This window comes from Salmo trutta, chromosome 23, assembly GCF_901001165.1.
Source record: "Salmo trutta chromosome 23, fSalTru1.1, whole genome shotgun sequence".
In the NCBI taxonomy this organism is placed as follows: Eukaryota; Metazoa; Chordata; class Actinopteri; order Salmoniformes; family Salmonidae; genus Salmo; species Salmo trutta.
In genome coordinates this window covers 10,566,464-10,585,982 of record NC_042979.1, presented here as the reverse complement: position 1 = coordinate 10,585,982, position 19,519 = coordinate 10,566,464, and the positions used below count along the sequence as shown (strand labels likewise).

At 45.5% G+C, this 19,519-nt stretch overlaps 1 protein-coding gene across 2 annotated transcripts in view; it reads right to left on the bottom strand.

The window, feature by feature from the left end:
• LOC115159314 (poly [ADP-ribose] polymerase tankyrase-2) overlaps nt 1–19,519 on the bottom strand; it is a 117,845-nt gene that overhangs the window by 14,172 nt on the left and 84,154 nt on the right. The window contains exons 6-16 of one of the 2 annotated variants that reach the window (XM_029708891.1): nt 8,527–8,547; nt 6,722–6,816; nt 6,262–6,328; nt 5,555–5,741; nt 5,266–5,387; nt 5,058–5,149; nt 4,882–4,960; nt 1,556–1,727; nt 1,387–1,466; nt 699–844; nt 197–362 (exon numbers count right to left, since the gene is read on the bottom strand). In XM_029708891.1, the coding sequence (XP_029564751.1) occupies nt 197–362; nt 699–844; nt 1,387–1,466; nt 1,556–1,727; nt 4,882–4,960; nt 5,058–5,149; nt 5,266–5,387; nt 5,555–5,741; nt 6,262–6,328; nt 6,722–6,816; nt 8,527–8,547 (1,227 nt within the window). The remainder of the gene's footprint in view (nt 1–196; nt 363–698; nt 845–1,386; nt 1,467–1,555; nt 1,728–4,881; nt 4,961–5,057; nt 5,150–5,265; nt 5,388–5,554; nt 5,742–6,261; nt 6,329–6,721; nt 6,817–8,526; nt 8,548–19,519) is intronic. The other variant, XM_029708892.1, reaches the window with a different exon arrangement.

Here is a 19,519-nt window from a genome sequence, read left to right as displayed (position 1 = left end):
AACTACCACTGGGCTTTAACATGTGGTAAAATTCTAATACTGAAGCGTTACGACTTTCTACAGTACCTCTCCGTAAAAAAGGGCTTAAAACAGAGAGAGGGAGAGAGACAGAGAGAGGTTGAGAAAGCGTGTGACAGTCTGCAGAGACTGAGGGGACTGACGAACTCAGTTTTAGACACCCAGTTGCAGGACATACCTTGAGGAGCAGCTTGCAGATCTCATATTTGCCCTTGGCTGCAGCCTCGTGGAGAGGGGTGAACTTCCACAGGTCTGCTACGTTCACCGACGCCCCGTGTCTCACCAGCAACTCAGCCACCTCGTAGTGACCGTAGGAGCAGGCGTTGTGCAGGGGGACCAGACCTCTGCACAGAGAGGGGGAGGGAGAGAGAGAGGATAGAAAGCGATAGAGAGGGAGAAAAAGGGAGAGAGCAAAGGGAGACCCAGAGGAGGGAGGGTTAGAAAGTGATGAGCTTCTCCCTACTCTGAAATGTCTTGGGTCTAATATAAGAGACATAGCCTGAGGAAACACAACAGAGCGATAACATCTTTGATAGAGATTCTATATTATCTGGGGGGAGTGGTGGAGCGGAGAAGATGAAATCACTGCTGAGACAGAAGGTGATTTACAGACATATAGATTCCTGAGCAAACAAGACGGCTACAGAAAGACAACTAGCCAGCCAGCCAGAAAAACTCACCCCTTGTCTTTAGCGTGGACGTCGGCCCCATGATGCAGCAGGTACTCCACCACCGCCACACGGTTGTAGCCGGCGGCGAAGTGCAGAGGCGTGGAGTGACGACCCTCCAGGTCCCGACAATTCACATTCTGTGGAGAGCACAATGACTGCAAGGAGAGAGAGAGAGAATCAGTTTACATTCTGACAGTGGCACAGGAAGTCTGCAGAGAGCATGGTCACACACGTGTGGGAAGTGCACACACACAGAGAGGGGGGGAGAGAGAGAGAGAAAGAGAAGCAGTCTAAAGAGTGACATACTCAACATTCTGACAGCAGCACAAGCTGTCTGCAGGCAGAATGAGAGTATTAGTGTGAGCTCTGAGACCAAAGCCTAGTTCAGATCAAACCGGCAAAAGCAGCCGTGATGAAACTGGCAAGTTTTCAAAAACATTCTCAGAATATCTTGAGCTGAAGGCGATGCAGTCCAGTGAGTTCATACACCAGAACACGGAGTAGCAGAATATCAAATAACAGTTTCCATATCAACGGGTCCTGGGCATGTCATGTAAACTTGCTTATTAGCCTTCTTTTTTTCCTGTGAGTCAGCTAGCTATACCTATAGTAGGGACCACACACACACACACACACACACACACACACACACACACACACACACACACACACACACAGACTTAAATGAGAATCCTACCTTCACAGTGTCCAGGTCTCCAGCTTTAGCTGCCTCCAGGAGCCGATAGTCTACGTCAGAGTTCCTCACTGGTACATTTTCTGGGGGAGAGAGAGAGAAGTACAACGTCACAGTATCACCAACCAGTGTCTTAGAGTAACACACACACGCCCGCTCTCTCTCGCCGTACCGTCGAGTATCTGCTGCACGGCCTCGTTGCCCATCTGTGAGGCGGTGAAGCCCTGCAGTGAGAGGATGGAGGCGTCTGCTCCGTAGCTCAGCAACAGCCTGCAGGTCTGGAGGTGTCCCGCCATTGCAGCACGGTGCAGGGCTGTCTGCCCCAAGGTGTCCAGGGCATTCATCTGGGAGAGCAGGAAAGAGTGAGTGAGGAGAGGGAGAGGAGTTGAGAGTTGTGGGGATTGAGCTGTGCGACTAAATTCCCGCATTTTGAAATGAACACAAACAATAATTAATCAGCCGAGCCCTCATGCTGCTGGAGCTCTTCAGAGACTATCAGCACCGAGCAGGAACTGGGAGAGATAGTGTTATTTTGTGTGTGTGTGTGTGTGTGTGTGTGTGTGTGTGTGTGTGTGTGTGTGTGTGTGTGTGTGTGTGTGTGTGTGTTTGGGAGGTCAACTGCACATGTACGTGTATAAATGTACGCTTGTCTCCCTGTACAATTGTGTACAAGAGCCGAGCGTTTCAAGTCTGAGATTGCTTCCTGCCTGACTTTTATTTATTCTGCCCCGTCTTCGTTTCCCTTAGCTCCTGGGATATCCTCATTTCGATTCATTACCGATTGTACAACTCCAAATGAAAGGGGAGGCTCTGCTTAGAACATACACCCCACAGACCCACTGATCAGAGTACAGCAGCAAAACTCCAATACCAGGCGCTGCTCCCCACAGACCCACTGATCAGAGTACAGCAGCAAAACTCCAATACCAGGCGCTGCTCCCCACAGACCCACTGAACAGAGTACAGCAGCAAAACTCCAATACCAGGCGCTGCTCCCCACAGACCCACTGATCAGAGTACAGCAGCAAAACTCCAATACCAGGCGCTGCTCGAGTTTACGTGTTAACCCTGCACACTCATGGGAATTGGCCTCTTTGAATAGGGCCAAATTGAAATGCTTCTAACAAAATAAATATGAGAAGCATAATCACGGTAGAAATTGAAGAGAGATTACGGGGAAAAGATCAGACCAAAAGGTTAGGACAACAGAGCTCATTTGACATTTACTGTACTTTTCGCAGCATTTGTCGCAAAATCTGAAAAGCCTCTGGATATATTCCGTAAGACAAGAACAATATTCATAGAAAATGTGGGGTAGGTTCAACATAAAGACCAAAAATGAAAGGGTTTGAGTGAGAGGTCTCACTGGTGTCTCCAAGTGGTCACACAGCTCTCCAAAGTGAGCACAGTTCCTAAGTCATTCCAGTGCACTTTTCTGACTCAAAGAAGAGTCATTAACTATAAAAGGTGCTTTCTTGAGCTCCCCTAGCTGTGCCGTTGAGGAACTAGAGCAAGGACATCCGTATTGTTTTGTTTGGAACACAGCCCTGCATCCCCACCATCACTGAATCACTGTTGTTGTTTACGCAATCCAAGAACGGTCTATTATAAATCGCAATCTGGGTCGGACGGGCATCATTTGAACGCTTGTTCTATTGCCAACATGACTAGCTAACTTAGAAAATGCCATGTTACAGTGTCACGCTTTCGAAAGTTGGTCCCTGTAAAATCAGCACTGCAGAGAACGTGGATGGAATCATGGAATCCAGACATAAAAATGGAATGAAACAATACTCAAAAAATGGATTGAACTCAGAAGGAAATCAACTAAATGTATTGAACTTATAAGAAAACTCATTCATTTGCCCAAGTGAATCAAAAAGACATTAACAAAATGCATCAGTGATTTGTATTTTCCTGCCACTTCTGAAACGGCACGGGAATGGGCGGTGCGCGCGCAGGTCTACACTTTGTGTAGCCGTTAGCGATGATGTTAATGATAACCTTTTGGTAGAGATGGAAAGGCTTTCCCAAATACCTTCTCAATTAAACGCTAACTCCTTAGTAGCCCACGCCTACCTGGCAGAATGACATCATGACTATTTGCATCAATCCAGTGGCCATTTGTTATGCAAACTCAGCAATCACATGAGCGCTTGCTGGTGTGCACTTGCTTTAAAAGGGTCAATTCACCCCAATGTTTTAGATATTTTTCCTAGACCTCAAAAGTGGTCTCCTGATTTGGTTTAAGCATTGATGTGGACTTAGAACACCAAATGTTGTTGTTTTTCTATAAATAAGTGTGATTTTGAGTAAAAACAGAAAAGAAATGAACGGAATCACACTAAACAAGGCCCTTCGGAGAAACGGTAGTAATTTTGGTGCACATAGAATAGAGTCATTAGTGCATTCAGGTGTGTGTTTTGGGCTAATTTTCTTCACAGCATAACAAAACATAGGCTAATTCTGTTCAGAGCAACCCAGGTTTTGACATGTCATCCTTGTAACTGTACATCAAACAAAGCGGTCATAAACATTGATACTGTAAATGACATGCACATTTGGACTCGGAGACCCTGTAACATGTATAGCATGTTACTGCGCAGCCAATGCGTTCTAATATTGGCGCTTATCAGTGATCAAACCTGCCATTTTCACACCGTATACCGGCAGCGAGTTTAACAGGCTGCCTGCTCAGGCAGGCAGGGAAGTGCTGCGGTTTACTTTTCGATGTCTGTTCCATCTGTCATGCTCCCTAACCAGCTAAGTAGTGCTGGGCCTCTGTGGGGGATAGCTACTTCCCTTTATTACTATGAACAAGACAAGCCCAGACATGACAGTCAAAATACCACTGTTTGGAGACTTCTCTTCTCTGGATAGATACTCAATGAGTGGCGCTGTCAAAAACACTCAGGAGCCTCTCTGTCCGTCTCTGACGTCTTTCTTTAGAAAGTAATATAAAACACAACTCACGCCATTGAGAGAATTCCATCAAGGGAAGCTATCAAGAGGATTCTCTTCAGAGGCTGTCTGGCTTTTAAACATTGTGGAACTGGTGCGCGTCTTTCACTAGGTCTGCATGAGGGAAGGACCGCCTGTGAAGGTGAGGATGGGCTCTTCAGGGGGTGACTGGCAGGCTCGGAACACTCCATCCATCTGCTCATTCTTATCTGATGGAGCTCTCAGAACCAGGCAGTTGATCGGCCAGGAGGACAGTCTTCCCCCCCCAGTCCGTCCTGTCGTTGGTCTCAATAATACTATAAATGACTGAGCTCTAAAACAACTGGTAACTTCAGACCCACCCGGACACTGAGGAGAGAGATCTCTGCCTTTTTTTAGTTAGAAAAACATCCCGTCTCACAGGGTCTGGGTTCACTGAAACGGCTGCAGATTTACACTCCGATGTAGTATTTTCCATTGAACTTGCCGCTTTTGCTGATACAAGCAGCAAGACCAGTAGAGAGCATGGCAGAAGGGATGGACGGGTGAACACTGTACCTTTGCTCCATGTTTCTGCAACACCTCCATGATGTCATTGTGGGCCCTCTCAGCAGCCACGTGTAGGGGGGTCATGAAGCTGCAGAGACAGACAGACGCACACAGGGTTATATAGCAGTGGTTAGAGGATCGGTTTAGAGGTCAGACAGAGGTCAGCTAAACAGGAAGACACTCACTCCTTGTTCTTCTCGTTGACGTTGGCACCTTTACGTAACAGCAGCTCTGTGATCTGCTTCCGCTTGGGGTGAGGAGAGGCCACTGAACAGTGCTGCAACACAAGAGGAGGAGTCCATTTAACACTGTGTGATGTGTATGTGTGTGTATGTGTGTGTGTGTGTGTGTGTGTGTGTGTGTGTGTGTGTGTGTGTGTGTGGTGTGCCTCACCAGTGCCGTCTCGTGTGTCTGTGGGTGTTTGAAGTTGATGATCTCTAGAGCGAGGGACTTCTTGGCCTTGGCCACGTCTGCTTCCCGCGCAGCCTGGAGCAGAGAGTGCCCCTTAAACTCATCTACCCAACACACACAGGGGGAAAACCATGTCATCATTTACACACACGCCATAAAACTTCCATTCATCTCCCAAGTCGTCTGAGGGAAAAACTATGTGAGCATGTGAGTGCATAGGAGAGTCTATAGGTCAGTGTGTGAGTGTTAGTAAGTAGATGTCTTTTCTCACAGGTGAGTCTCTCTTTGAGCTCCGGGGTGGGGGCCATGTCCACAGCACTCTTCCCGTGACAGTTGACCAGGGTGGGGTCAGCCCCGTGGCTCAGCAGCAGAGAACACACCTCCACGCGGTTCTTCGAGGCAGCCTCGTGGAGAGGGGTGAACTGCCACAGGTCCATGGCGTTCACACACGCTCCATGCTAACAGGAAACAGGAAACACACCGTACACGTGGTGAAGGAAATAAAGTGGCAGACAGGTAGACATGTTTAAAAAAAAAACAAAAAAAAACTCTGTTTTGAAATCCGAACTGGTTCAATAAGAGCAAAGAAAAACGGCTTATTAAAGTGTGAACACGACCCAGGTGTTACAGCACTACTGACGCGATGTCTGACGCGATGTCTGACGCGATGTCTGACGCGAAACATCAGATGCGTGACGATGGCTTCCCTTAGACATGCCAGTCAGTCCTGAGTCTTCATCTCAAAGACCAACTCAAAAAGACGACGTGAAGGGAGAAAGAAGTCCGAGTCTGTCTGTCTTCTGTCAAAGGAGGAGAAGCCGGTCAGGCTTTTCGGCCTGTGACGAACCCCTCTGAAAACACCTGACAATAACAGCTTTCTCAGGGACCTCTATCTCCCCAGAGCTAAAGGATTCTCACTTCCGTAGCCGCCACGTAACAAGCATACCAGCACACACAAAGCAGCATAGAGTTTCTTACCTTCAGCAGCAGCTCTGTGACTTCGTAGTGACCATAGGAACATGCATTGTGGAGAGGAACCAGACCACTGAGGGAGAAAGGAACACAGACACCATTAGGTCATTACAGGGACAGAGCCTTTATATCTCTGTGCAATTAAAAACTAAGTTCATTAGTTAAGGAGGTCAAATGAAGTGTCTGAGCAAAGTGTGAACTCAACATTCCAGAAACATTATTGGGACGGACGGACACTCCAACACAACACTCACCCTAAAGCGCATGCAAACAACAAGCATTTTACATTTACATTTTAGTCATTTAGCAGACGCTCTTATCCAGAGCGACTTACAGTAGTGAATGCATACATTTCATACATTTTTTTCTCCGTACTGGTCCCCCGTGGGAATCGAACCCACAACCCTGGTGTTGTGAACACCATGCTCTACCAACTGAGCCACACGGGACAAACAAACACACCCACCCTTTGTCCTTTGCATGTACGTCTGCACCGTGCTGTAGTAGGAGCTGTACTATTCTGACCCGGTTGTACCCTGCTGCCAGGTGGAGAGGGGTGGACTACAGGAGAGAGAGAGAGAATGATCAGAACAAGACAAGGACATCTGAGAGCACACTTTCTAAACCACAGGAAATACCTCCTACTGGGCAGGAGCACGATGCGCATTACAGCACCTAAAGCACATTAACAACGCTCCTTAGTGCTAGCCTATGGGCGTGTCTGTCTGGGGAGAGAAGTTGATGTGAGGTCCCAAAGAGGGAGGAGAGGACTTAGGACGGAACGTTTATCCGGAGGTCAGAGTTCACTGAAACAGAAGCGCAATTAACTCTGAACCGGAGGTGGCAACATAAAGAGCTGATCTGGGAGGACAATATTCTTTAGGTCATTATAGTTAATGCTTCATATCAGGTGAAGACCTGGTGGGCTAGCCTGGGCTATAGTGTGACTGCTTTCATATCATATCAGTGTGTGTGTGTGCGCGTGTGTGTGTGTGTAACCTAAATGAAGTGCATCTCATCTCACAGATTCTGTCCTCCCACTGAATAGTCAAATAGATTACTTCACCTCATTAAAAACAATTAGTGCAATTAGGAAACTGCAGATTCAAGCTGGATCAAAAACGTGAATCAATGTCTTCCTTCAGAGCAGCCGTATGAAAGCCTCTCTCAGCTGTTTCAGCCTTGAGCAGAATGCTCTACACTGTTGAGTCAACAGCCAAGTAGGGAAGCACTAGAACAATGGCTGCTTTAACAACACAGGGAACACAATGATTTGCATGTTTTGTTGTGGACTGTCCTACAGTTGTGATTCTAGTAAGTTGTGGAAATTGCTTAGCTACGTCTGTTGTGAAGAGGCAGTGACAAGACAACACAGACAAAACAACAAACTGAAGGAGGAACTCAAAAGAAAAGGAAGCATCAAGGTCATTCTATCAACAGAACAAAGAGATGAGCAGCGTAGCATCAATTGTCATTCACAGAGACAGGAGTTAGCCTAGCGCCCGTGCATTGAGTGGGTATCAGAGACAAAATAAATGGTAACAACCAGACAGTGAATAAACAGAAAGCAGGAAAAAGAGGGGACCCCATCCCCCTTCATATATCCTTTCTAGGTGAGGAACAAGTATGTGACTGGAGAATAGAGAACCAAATAAAGAGAAAATGTGCCAATGAGGCGTGCACAACAACAAATACTGACAATGTGTCATTGTTTCCTGCATTCCACTGATTACACAATTAAGGAACTGTGTAAATTGTCTACCCATAGATCATTTACAACTCTTATTTGGTCTTGACAATATTACCAAAATGCAAGAAACAAGCTTTCGTCACATGCGCATTATAAAAACGACAGCAAAGTAGACAACAAACCGAGTCAAGAACAATATTAACATGTGTGACTCAAGCTATGGGATGGCAGGGTGTCACAGTAAGGCATTACAGTAGCAGGTGCAGACAGGGGAGGGGAAGTATGTTGGCTCCCAGTAATTAGCAGGCAATAAGGTGGAATCAGGAACACCTCTTAGAGAAGGTTCGTATCCCAGGGTCTTTATCCTGCCCCAAACTCACCTCCACCCCAAATCATAACCTTAACCCAGGACACAGCAGGAGCAGTGGTGGGTGGATGAAATATGACCAACAAAAAGGCCAAGGTTCCAAAATGTGCACAAGGAGTCAAGAGGCATCTTAACTGATAAAACCATAATCCAAGAACCCCAAACAGAAATCAAAAGGAGTGCATCATCTTACAGCTGTTTGAAAATAACTTACCAGCATTTTTTGGGTTGTTGACTGATAGACAATGTCAGCAGAATCACAAATAAAACAGAACAAAAAAAAGGAAAACAAAAACAGAAAAAATGATATGAAAGCATCATGTTGGTATTCCAAGCTAGTAGAAGTTCCGTAGAACTCATTTGATTCCTCCCTGTATTTTCAGCTGTTCACTAGGCCTACATGTTTATTATTCTTTGAACAAGTTGTGGAGAACCGCGTGACTGCACTAGAACTTTCAGGGACAGTTGGTCGGGTGGGAGGTGCAGGAGACAGGCATTAGCAACCATAACATTTACAGGACATTTGAACAGAATCTGGAGGGAGGCGACAGGGTTGTTCATCATTCTGTCTTCTCTGTCCTCCTCGGTTCGGCCCATCTGGCCACAGGAAGGGTTGGGCCTGGCGTCAGGGGCACCAGTCAGCCCTGTTCTGTTCCACCCCCAGATAGATAACGCTACATGAGCAGGACTGGGAGGATGATTCAGCCAAAACATGGCAGAGCAGAGCTGTTGTGTGTTATTTAGGACAGGATGCAACACTGGGCCTCTCTCTTCAACGTGACAGCTGTGAGTCATATGTATTTATTTCTATGCTATTTAGCAGACACTTTTATCCAAAGCGACTTACAGTCATACTGTGGGTCTCAATACAAGACTGCTATAGAACCAAAAAAAAGCCATTGTAAGACTTCAGAACTAGCGCCTCAGGAGAAACCAGTACCATGCACGTCTTGATTGCTTATTTTACAGTGAAAAAATAAACCATTATACAGTGCATTCGGAAAGCATACAGACCCTTTGACTTTTTCCACATTACGTTACAGCCTTATTCTAAAATGTATTAAATTGTTTTTTTTATCCCTCATAAATCGACACACAATACCCCATAATGACAAAGCAAAAACAGGCATTTCTAAATATTAGCACATTTCAAAACAATATATATGAAATATCACGTTTACATAAGTATTCAGACCCTTCACTCAGAACTTTGTTGCAGCACCTTTGGCAGCGATTACAGCCCCGAGTCTTCTTGGGTATGACGCTACAAACTTGGCACACCTGTATTTGGGGAGTTTCTCCCATTCTTCTCTGCAGATCCTCTCAAGCTCAGGTTGGATGGGAAGTGTTGCTGTACAGCTATTTTCAGGTCTCTCCAGAGATGTTAGATCGGGTTCAAGTCCGGGCTCTGGCTGATCCACTCAAGGACATTCAGAGACTTGCCCCGAAGCCACTCCTGCGTTGTCTTGGCTGTGTGCTTAGGGCCGTTGTCCTGTTGGAAGGGGAACCTTCGCCCCAGTCTGAGGTCCTGAGCAGGTTTTCATCAAGGATCTCTATGTACTTTGCTCCGTTCATCTTTCCCTCAATCCTGACTAGTCTCCCTGTCCCTGCCGCTGAAAAACATCCCCACAGCATGATGTTGCCACCACCATGCATCGCTGTAGGGACGCTTGGCATTCGGGCCAAGGAGTTCAATCTTGGTTTCATCAGACCAGAGAATCTTGTTTCTCATGATCAGAATCCTTTAGGTGCCTTTTGGCAAACTCCAAGCGGGCTGTCATATGCCTTTTACTGAGGAGTGGCTTCCGTCTGACCACTCAACCATAAAGGCCTGATGGGTGGAGTGCTGCAGAGTTGGTTGTCCTTCTGGAAGGTTTTCCCATCTCCACAGAGGACCTCTGGAGCTCTGTCAGAGTGACCATCGGGTTCTTGGTCACCTTCCTAACCTTGGCCCTTCTCCCCCGATTGCTCAGTTTGCCCAGGCAGCCAGCTTTAAAAGAGTCTTGGTGATTCCAAACTTCTTCCATTTAAGAATGATGGAGGCCACTGTTTTCTTGGGGACCTTCAATGCTGCAGCAATTTTTTGGAACTCATCCCCAGATCTATGCCTCTACACAATCCTCTCGGAGCTCTACAGACAATTCCTTCCACCTCATGGCTTGGTTTTTGCTCTGACATGCACTGTCAACTGTGGGACCTTATATAGACAGCTGTGTGCCTTTCCAAATAATGTCCAATCAACTGAATTTACCACAGGTGGACTCCAATCAAGTTGTAGAAACATCTCAAGGATGATCAATGGATGCAGGATGCACCTGAGCTCAATTATCGAGTCTCATAGCAAAGGGTCTGAATACTTACGTAAATACGGTATTTTCATTTTTTTATTTTATTGAATTTGTAAAAATGCCTAAAAACCTGTTTTTGCTTCGTTAATATGGGATAGCGTGTGTAGTTTGATCAGAGGGAGAGAACAATATAATTCATTTTAGAATAAGGCAGCAAAGTAACAAAATTTGGAAAAAGTCAAGGGGTCTGAATGCTTTCCGAATGCACCGTATATGCCCGACATAAAGCAAACCACAAAATAAACACCAAAATACCCACAAAAGGTCATTTTTTGTTTCTCTATTTTATATGCATCCCATACCACTGGCTAGACCAATGATAAGACTAGGCTATTTATCCCAGTTACATGCCACTATTCTCTAACATGTTGATATGAGTCACACACCATGCTGACAAAGAGCTTTCTTTCACTGCATTTTTCATTAACAGTTTTCCCTTGTCTGCCAGTCTGTTTTTATTAGGCTGTGTCTAACCCAGGAATATTGCAAATTCAATGCATCACAGGGCTGCATCACCATGGCGACAGTTGTAGCCGAGGTTGGGCTCAATCGCTTAGGCTCCGCCCGTCAATCTGTCAACCCGGAGGGGCGGGAATGAGGGGAGGGGGAGGTAGGGAGGAGGGCGAGTCAGTCTACTGATAGCTAGAGCTTCCCACCAGCTTTATACGGCACACAATCAAACACTGCAGCTCTCTAAAAAAAAAACCCCAAAAAAACACTTAAGGACACAATAACAAATGCTGTTGTTAAAAATAACTAAGTACTGCTTCCGCTCTCTCCCCCTCTGCAATCGCTTACATGGCTCATTGACAAGACCGGGTAATGTTCCATCTGCTTTCAGACACAAAGCTGTTCACTGTTAAACAACTGACTGGAAATTATTACAATCCGGCCTCCCCTTTCGAGAGTCATCATGACCTTCCAGACAGTCTAGTCAACTACTACACAACTCACTACCCTGTCCCCACCTCTAATTATGTACTGTCGCCGCGGATATGAAATCAAACGACAGTTTTGATTTGGAACATGATGTACTGAAGACATACAGATAGAGGAATTGCATGCTGGGGCATTATTGTCTCGGAGGCCCGACGTGATAACGGAGAGTTTTCATCTTCGAACCAAATCTTAAGTATTTGTAAGGGAACATCTGTGATGGAATAAAGCACTGTTTCATTTCCCGGTGGACCTGGAGAGGGCAAGGCAAAGCTGAGCTGCTTGTCGGAGAGAATATGAGAGCGAGAGAGAGAGAGCGAGCGAGTGAAAACGGATGTGGCAGGATTAACCTATTGTCTCCCAGCCCTTGGAGATATGTACTGTAGTGAGTCAGATAGAGGGAGAGAGAGGGGGAGGAAGAGAGCAGGTTCAGGAGGGTGGAGTGTTAGAGAGTAATATGTCTGTGTGTACTATATTGCAATGTTCTTTGAACTGTTACCTGGCAGCCCTCTTCATCTCCAATACACAATGAGTACGGATACATACACACAATAATACAATTGTGAATAATCAAATTTATATAATAGTTTGATTTAAACGTATACATGCTTTGCAAGAAGAACGATTTCCCTAATAATCTTTTTTACATGGACACATATCAAATCAATTTACGTGACGGGACTCAAATGGAGAAAATCGGCAATCAAAATAAACGTTCCACCACAGCGACCATGTTATTTTTGTGACGCATATTTGATTCTGAGTTCGGACATATACAGTTTGTATGTGAAAACTATTTATATGATGCATACTTTCAGTTTTTCCGAACTCACTTCACTCGGACAAAAGCAAGCTGCTCGTGCGAAATACACTGCTATAAGGCTGATTAAGGGGTTAACGTGTAGGCCATCTATCTGATGCTGTCTGGTCATAAAGACTGACATTGTTTGTCGCCCATGGCATTAAATGAAAGGGAAGCCAGCGAGTATTTGGCCTCCCTTGATAAAAAAAAGTATTAAATAATATCCCATCTGCATTGATGTAAACTGAGTGAGCGCAACTGTGAATGGTCCTGGCACACAAAAACAAAAGTGACAAGGGAAGCCAGTTTGTATTTGGCTTCACTCCTATCAAGAGAAATATGTCATTGACAGAAATAACTTGAATTGATGCATCTCGTTTTGTTATTATCCTCCGGTGGCTAGGTAGCTATCTAAAATCGTCCCTTTCCTAAATTAGCCATGGATGGAGATAAGGATTTGGACTTCTGGTTTTACTGAATTCTCCATACTGGCCAACGATTACAATGGCAATTCTGATCCAACCATGAATTCATCCATTGTGCCCCTGGTCTGAGAGGATGAAAGTTCAATATTTAGCTAGAAGTAGAAGGCTAATATTAACTAGCTAACGTTGCCCATGAAAGGAAGTTAGGCTAGCGAGCAAGAATTTTTGGCAGGTAGCCTAGAACAACAAATAAAAGTGTGTACTGTATGACAGTCATAGACAGTTTCGTCAACATGAAAGAGAGAAGAATGGCACTGGCGTTTCTCTACAAGTAGGGTGAGTCAACATGTTTATTCTACTTGCACGCACGCACACACAAATCAGAACCATGGACAGCCACATCATATTTAGCTAACGTTGATTGGACATTTTGGTATGTTTAGTTGTCACTGTATTAGACTAAGGGTAGGTGATTTCATGATGTTGAAATGCTGAAGGCGAAATGTTGCTGGAATAGTGGAGGCAGCTCCTGTTTTCTTTGCGACAACTCTCCGTGGATCTAAATCAATAGTTGTTTAGTGGTTTGAAAATGTTGGAAACATTAACTTGCTTGACCATTCTGTAGGTCACATAACGTTTTGTTACATGCAATATGCGTCGTCGACTTCACCGGATAGAGGTTGCAAGGCATATGAACTAACATTATAGAGCAAACAAGGCAATCATCACTACACAAGGTGTAATTTGGCTTATTTTTGGGCTTGGCTTCCCCAGTGATTTTACCCACACCCCGCTACTGCTTGTAGAGTCCATTCCCTGACCAATTAAGGCTCTTCTGAGTGCAACTCAATATAAGGAAAGTCTTCTTAATGTTTTGTACACTCAGTGTATATTCAGTCTTCAATTACACCAGAAATTGTATGACACACTATTCCATTAGACTAAACAGGGACATAGCAGACTTCCAAACTTAGCTGGATATCCAGCCGGTACTTTATGAAATCGGCACTAAGGTAAAATTGAATAAAATACGTTGTGTTTTGAAAATCTAAAAGCAGACTGCCAGGCAACCGGGGCATATACAGAGTAGCAGGCAGGAGAGCGGCAGGGGTGGGAGTATGTCGCAAAGCTCTGATTCCGTCCTTTGCCATTACTTTCATCAGCTCCATTCCTTTGTCCCATTTTCTCTCCTATTTCCTTAGCCCTCTCTCTCTCTCTTCACAGAATTGTAACCTGTAACCATGCCAACAGTGACTGCTAGCTGTCAGCTGTTGCCATGGTGGCAGTGCATGCTATAACTACCATAAAATTGGTACAGTGTTAGGTTTGGCCGAGGCACTGCGCTTTCCTGAGCGAACCAACTTACAGAGAACCTCTCTCTCCACTGAGATAAGCCTGTCGATGCATGGTTAACCCTGGGGAGGGAGGGAGAGAGAGACACACCACCAGCCAGGGAGGGAGGGAGGGAGGGAGGGAGAGAGGGAGGGAGGGAGGGTGATTGTCTTCATGTCCTGTTCCAGGGGATACGGTAGAGTAGACAGCCCGGTCCGAGGGGAGGCAGGCGAACACAAATGTTGGCCAAACAGAGAACGGAGGATAGCCCACTCTTTCCCTGGATCGATAATACATTAGGCCTCTCCACTCCCCTCCTCTGCCCTGCTGACGGCTAACTGCTGGGGGAGATATACGGCCCTGCCCCGGCCCCTATCCCCAGCCACTCTGTGGTAATGATGCATAGCACAGCCCAGGTCCAGGGGGATGGGAGCCCTGCCCATCCTCCAGACATAAAGCACACTACATGCACACCTCTGTTAATGTGTCCTTCTGACCTCCATATATTCCAGGCTAGTGACTACGTAAACACAAACACCACCACCGTGCAGGTATGTTCCTGAAACCTTACAGCAGGCAATTTCTATTGGGTGCCCCTTTTTCATGAGCCGACAGTTGACAAATGTTCAGAAAATGTACTTAACATTAAGCACATATTTAAACAGTCTGTTTTCCCATAGTACAGACAGAGGGTAGTCTTCACACACCAAAATTGGGAGCCGTCTTAGCATGCTGCTTTCATCCAGAAATATGATGAACATCTTAACAAGCGTCTTTGATGAGGGCTACAGAGCGACTCCCTAATCGTTAGGTCTTTGATGTTGTAGTTAGCTGTGGCACGCGCGTGGGTGGTACTTCACTGCCACCTTCTATTCCCATTACAGCTAGACTCAGACAAAACACAGTCAGGAAGGACAGCCGTGCAGGCGGCCTACATTTATATACGGTCAAAACATGGATCGAGAACATTTTAGAAATCACATACGCCTTGCCGAGCAACTGATCTTTCCAACCTTGAGGCGGCTGCGGCACGATAACGGTGAACGATCTAAACCACACGAGGCTCAAAAGAAGCTCAGAATCCCTGAGTAGCAAACTCACAAAAGCCGCTAGTGTTTATTGGGTTGAAAAGAAACACTCTTCCAGCATTGGCCGCAGACTCTCTTCCCAGTCCAATCCTAGCACTCACACCAGCAATAGATCATTTTTACGTTCAAGCCAGGAGATATCGTCATGTAAATGTTAGATATTACCCCTGCCAACGTGATAGCAGAGTGCAGGTGGACATTCTGCCGGTAGTTCTGATATAATCTTAATGGAATAACGTGTGGGTGTGCAACGAGAGGCTAACAGTCAAGTCTGTACACAGTAGCCTACACAGAGAGAACTGAGAAGGGTGCAGTCTTCACCTGGTACAGGAAACTATGTGAGAAAGAAGCAGCTCAGTGAAATAAAGATGAAGGACTTTGTTCATTAGTGGTGTTACCAACTCAATATCTATGCCATGAACCACAACAAAAAAATACCACCACATTTGCCTGCCGGGCAGCTTTCGTGGATGGTTCAAACAAGTCAAAACACTCCACATTAACGACCCTGTCTCAGTGAGGTCCTGCAGCACATACCGCAACATTAGCCCTCTCTGTACCACACTCAGGATTCTATGCTGAAATTTGTTCCTAGGGGCACCGGTGCTCCTAAATTAAAATTCCAGGTAGCACAGTAAAATATTTAGGAGCATATGCGACCAAAATTGTAGCACCGTGGAGCCCTTACACTCCCCTCTCTCACAGAACTAGTACGAATGAGGAATACATAAAAAGGAGAAAAAGAGGAGAAAAAGAAAGGTCAGTGAAACAATCGAGGTGGGATTCTCATGGCTGCGCTGCACATGTGTGGTGGAGTAAGTGATTGGTTTTTCAGAAGGCATTTTGATAATGCTCTCCAGCGAGCTGCCGCATCGAGCCGTGCCACGTTAATAACGTCCTGCACTCCTGAGCTCTCCATCATCTTCAGACCCACCCACGGAGTCTCTCTCGTACACACACAATCACACACCTCTCTCTTGTACACACCACACACACACACACTGTTGCTACAAACCTCCAAATTAAAGCTTCTGTTGGAGGCAGGATAGCGTAAAAGAGGGCGGCTGGTGTTACAGAGACGCCTTTTCAAATGATGCTTTTGAAGAGTTGCTTCATTGCAGACTGAGTTAAGTGGCACACACACTGACTCCTGTCAGCTTTGATGTGAATCACAGGCAGCAGTATTAATACCTGGCCGGTGTTTCGTATTCCTACTCTCTCCACAGGTATTGATGGCAGTTGTCACATTTGACGGTAAAACCGGTGACAGATTCAGAAGTGGGCATTCCAATCTGCATGAGCTGATGATCGTCATGCATTTGGGACGTCGGCTGCTCTTTCAGTTCACCACAAGGGAAAACAGTTGTCAACATCCAGCCACAAGCTTGACTTCCATCAGTATTTGTCACATTGCACAATGCACATTTGCACGTATGATCATTGAACCTGGCTGGCTATCAGTCCTCTCAGAGGGGGAAGTAATGACTTGATCTTCCTCTCCATGACCTGTCTCTATGACCCAGCAGTGTTTTGGACTGCTCTGCTCTCTCCCCCAAAGGCTCTCGGAGAACACCTTTAATGCGTGGGCGGCTCAGGAAATATACTTGGGCCTCCATATCCAGGACAAGGAAGCACAGAGGAGCTTTGACTAGTAATGCCGGAGCCTCGCTACAGCAGACTGGGTCAACACAATGGAGCTTACCTACCCATCTTGGCCTGACAGGGCAAGTAGCAGAACACTTATGCGAGGAGTGTTGACAGCATTAACCCCTTCCTGGCTGGACTTCTACTGCAGACTAAGGCCATCCAGACTAAACTACTGGATGCTAATCATACCTTTGGTCTATGACAAACTGTTCTGCAGAATGTGGAGCACCAAAGACCTGAGACTGGTTTCTCTCTTCTGGTTACAGCATAGAATAATGGGTGAAGAGGTGGTATTCCCAACGCCCAGGAATTACCCTTAATTACACAGGCAAATCACCAGCTAATCATGACTATTAAAGGATGAAGCATAAGTGCCATCAGAGAAATGATCACCTCACAAACATCTCTTATAGGACGGTGTGAACCAGATGGTTAACGGATTAGACTAGACAGAATCAGCTCTGTGAGAGAACACTAATGTGTTGTGCCTTCAAGAAGTTTTCAGACCCCTTATCTTTATCCACATTTTGTTACAGCCTCATTCTAAAATTGATTAAATAAATACAAATCCTCAGCAATCTACACACAATACCCATTATGACAAAGTGAACAGGTTTTTAGAAATGTTAGTGAATGTATTAAAACAAAAAAATAGACCTTATTTACATAAGTATTCAGACCCTTTGCCATGAGACTCGAAGTTAAGCTCAGGTGCATCCTGTTTCCATTGACCATCCTTGAGATGTTTCTACAACTTGATTGGAGTCCATCTGTCGTAAATTCAATTGATTGGAGATTATTTGGAAAAGCACCCAGCTGTCTATATAAGGTCCCACAGTTGACAGTGCATGTCAGAGCAAAAACCAAGCCATGAGGTCTAAGGAATTGTCCGTAGAGCTCTGTGAGAGGTTTGTGACGAGGCACAGATCTGGGGAAGGATACCAAAACATTTCTGCAGCATTGAAGGTCCCCAAGAACACAGTGGCCTCCATCATTCTTAAATGGAAGAAGTTTGGAAACACCAAGAATCTTCCTAGAGCTGGGCACCTGGACAAACTGAGCAATCGGGGGAGAAGGGCCTTGGTCAGGGAGGTGACCAAGACCCCGATGGTCACTCTGACAGAGCTGTAGAGTTACTCTGTGGAGATGGCAGAACCTTCCAGAAGGACAACCATCTCACCAATCAGGCCTTTATGGTAGAATGGTCAGACGGAAGCCACTCCTCAGTAAAAGGCAAATGACAGCCCGCTTGGAGTTTGCCTAAAGGCACCTAAAGGATTCTGATCATGAGAAACAAGATTCTCTGGTCTGATGAAACCACGATTGAACTCTTTGGCCTGAATGCCAAGCGTCCCTGCAGCGATGCATGGTGGTGGCAGCATCAGGCTGTGGGGATGTTTTTTGGCGGCAGGGACTGGGTTACTAGTCAGGATCGAGGCAAAGATGAACGGAGCAAAGTACAGAGAGATTCCTGATGAAAACCTGCTCCAGAGCGCTCAGGACCTCAGACTGGGGCAAAGGTTCACCTTCCAACAGGACAATGACCCTAAGCATACAGCCAAGCCAACGCAGGAGTGGCTTTGGGAGAAGTCTCTGAATGTCTTTGAGTGGCCCAGCCAGAGCCTGGAGTTGTACCCGATTGAACATCTCTGGAGAGATCTGAAAATAGCTGTGCAGCAATGCTCCCCATTCAACCCGACAGAGCTTGAGAGGATCTGCAGAAAAGAATGGGAGAACCTCCCAAATACAAGTGTGCCAAGCTTATAGCATCATACCCAATAAGACTCGATGCTGTAATCACTGCCAAAGGTGCTTCAACACAGTACTGAGTAAAGGGTCTGAATACTTATGTAAATGTGATATTTAATTTTTTCTAAATGTTTTGCTTTCTCATTATGGGGTATTGTGTGTAGATTAATGAGGGGGGAAAACAATTTAATTACATTTTAGAATAAGGTTGTAACGTACAGTTGAAGTCAGAAGTTTACATACACTTTAGCCAAATACATTTAAACTCAGTTTTTCACAATTCCTAACATTTAATCCTAGTAAAAATTCCCTGTCTTAGGTCAGTTAGGATCACCACTTTATTTTAAGAATGTGAAATGTCAGAATAATAGTAGAGAGAATGATTTATTTCAGCTTTTATTTCTTTCTTCATATTCCCAGTGGGTCAGAAGTTTACATACACTCAATTAGTATTTGGTAGCATCGCCTTTAAATTGTATAACTTGGGTCAAACATTTCAGGGAGCCTTCTACAAGCTGCACACAATAAATTGGGTGAATTTTGGCCCATTCCGCCTGACAGAGCTGGTGTAACTGAGTCAGGTTTGTAGGCCTCCTTGCTCTCACATGCTTTTTCAGTTCTGCCCACAAATTTTCTATAGGATTGAGGTCAGGGCTTTATGATTGCCACTCCAATACCTTGACTTTGTTGTCCTTAAGCCATTTTGACACAACTTTGGAAGTATGCTTGGGGTCATTGTCCATTTAAAGGCCCATTTGTAACCAAGCATTAACTTCCTGACTGATGTCTTGAGATGTTGCTTCAATATATCCACATAACTTTCCTCCCTCATGATGCCATCTATTTCGTGAAGTGCAGCAGTCCCTCCTGCAGCAATGCA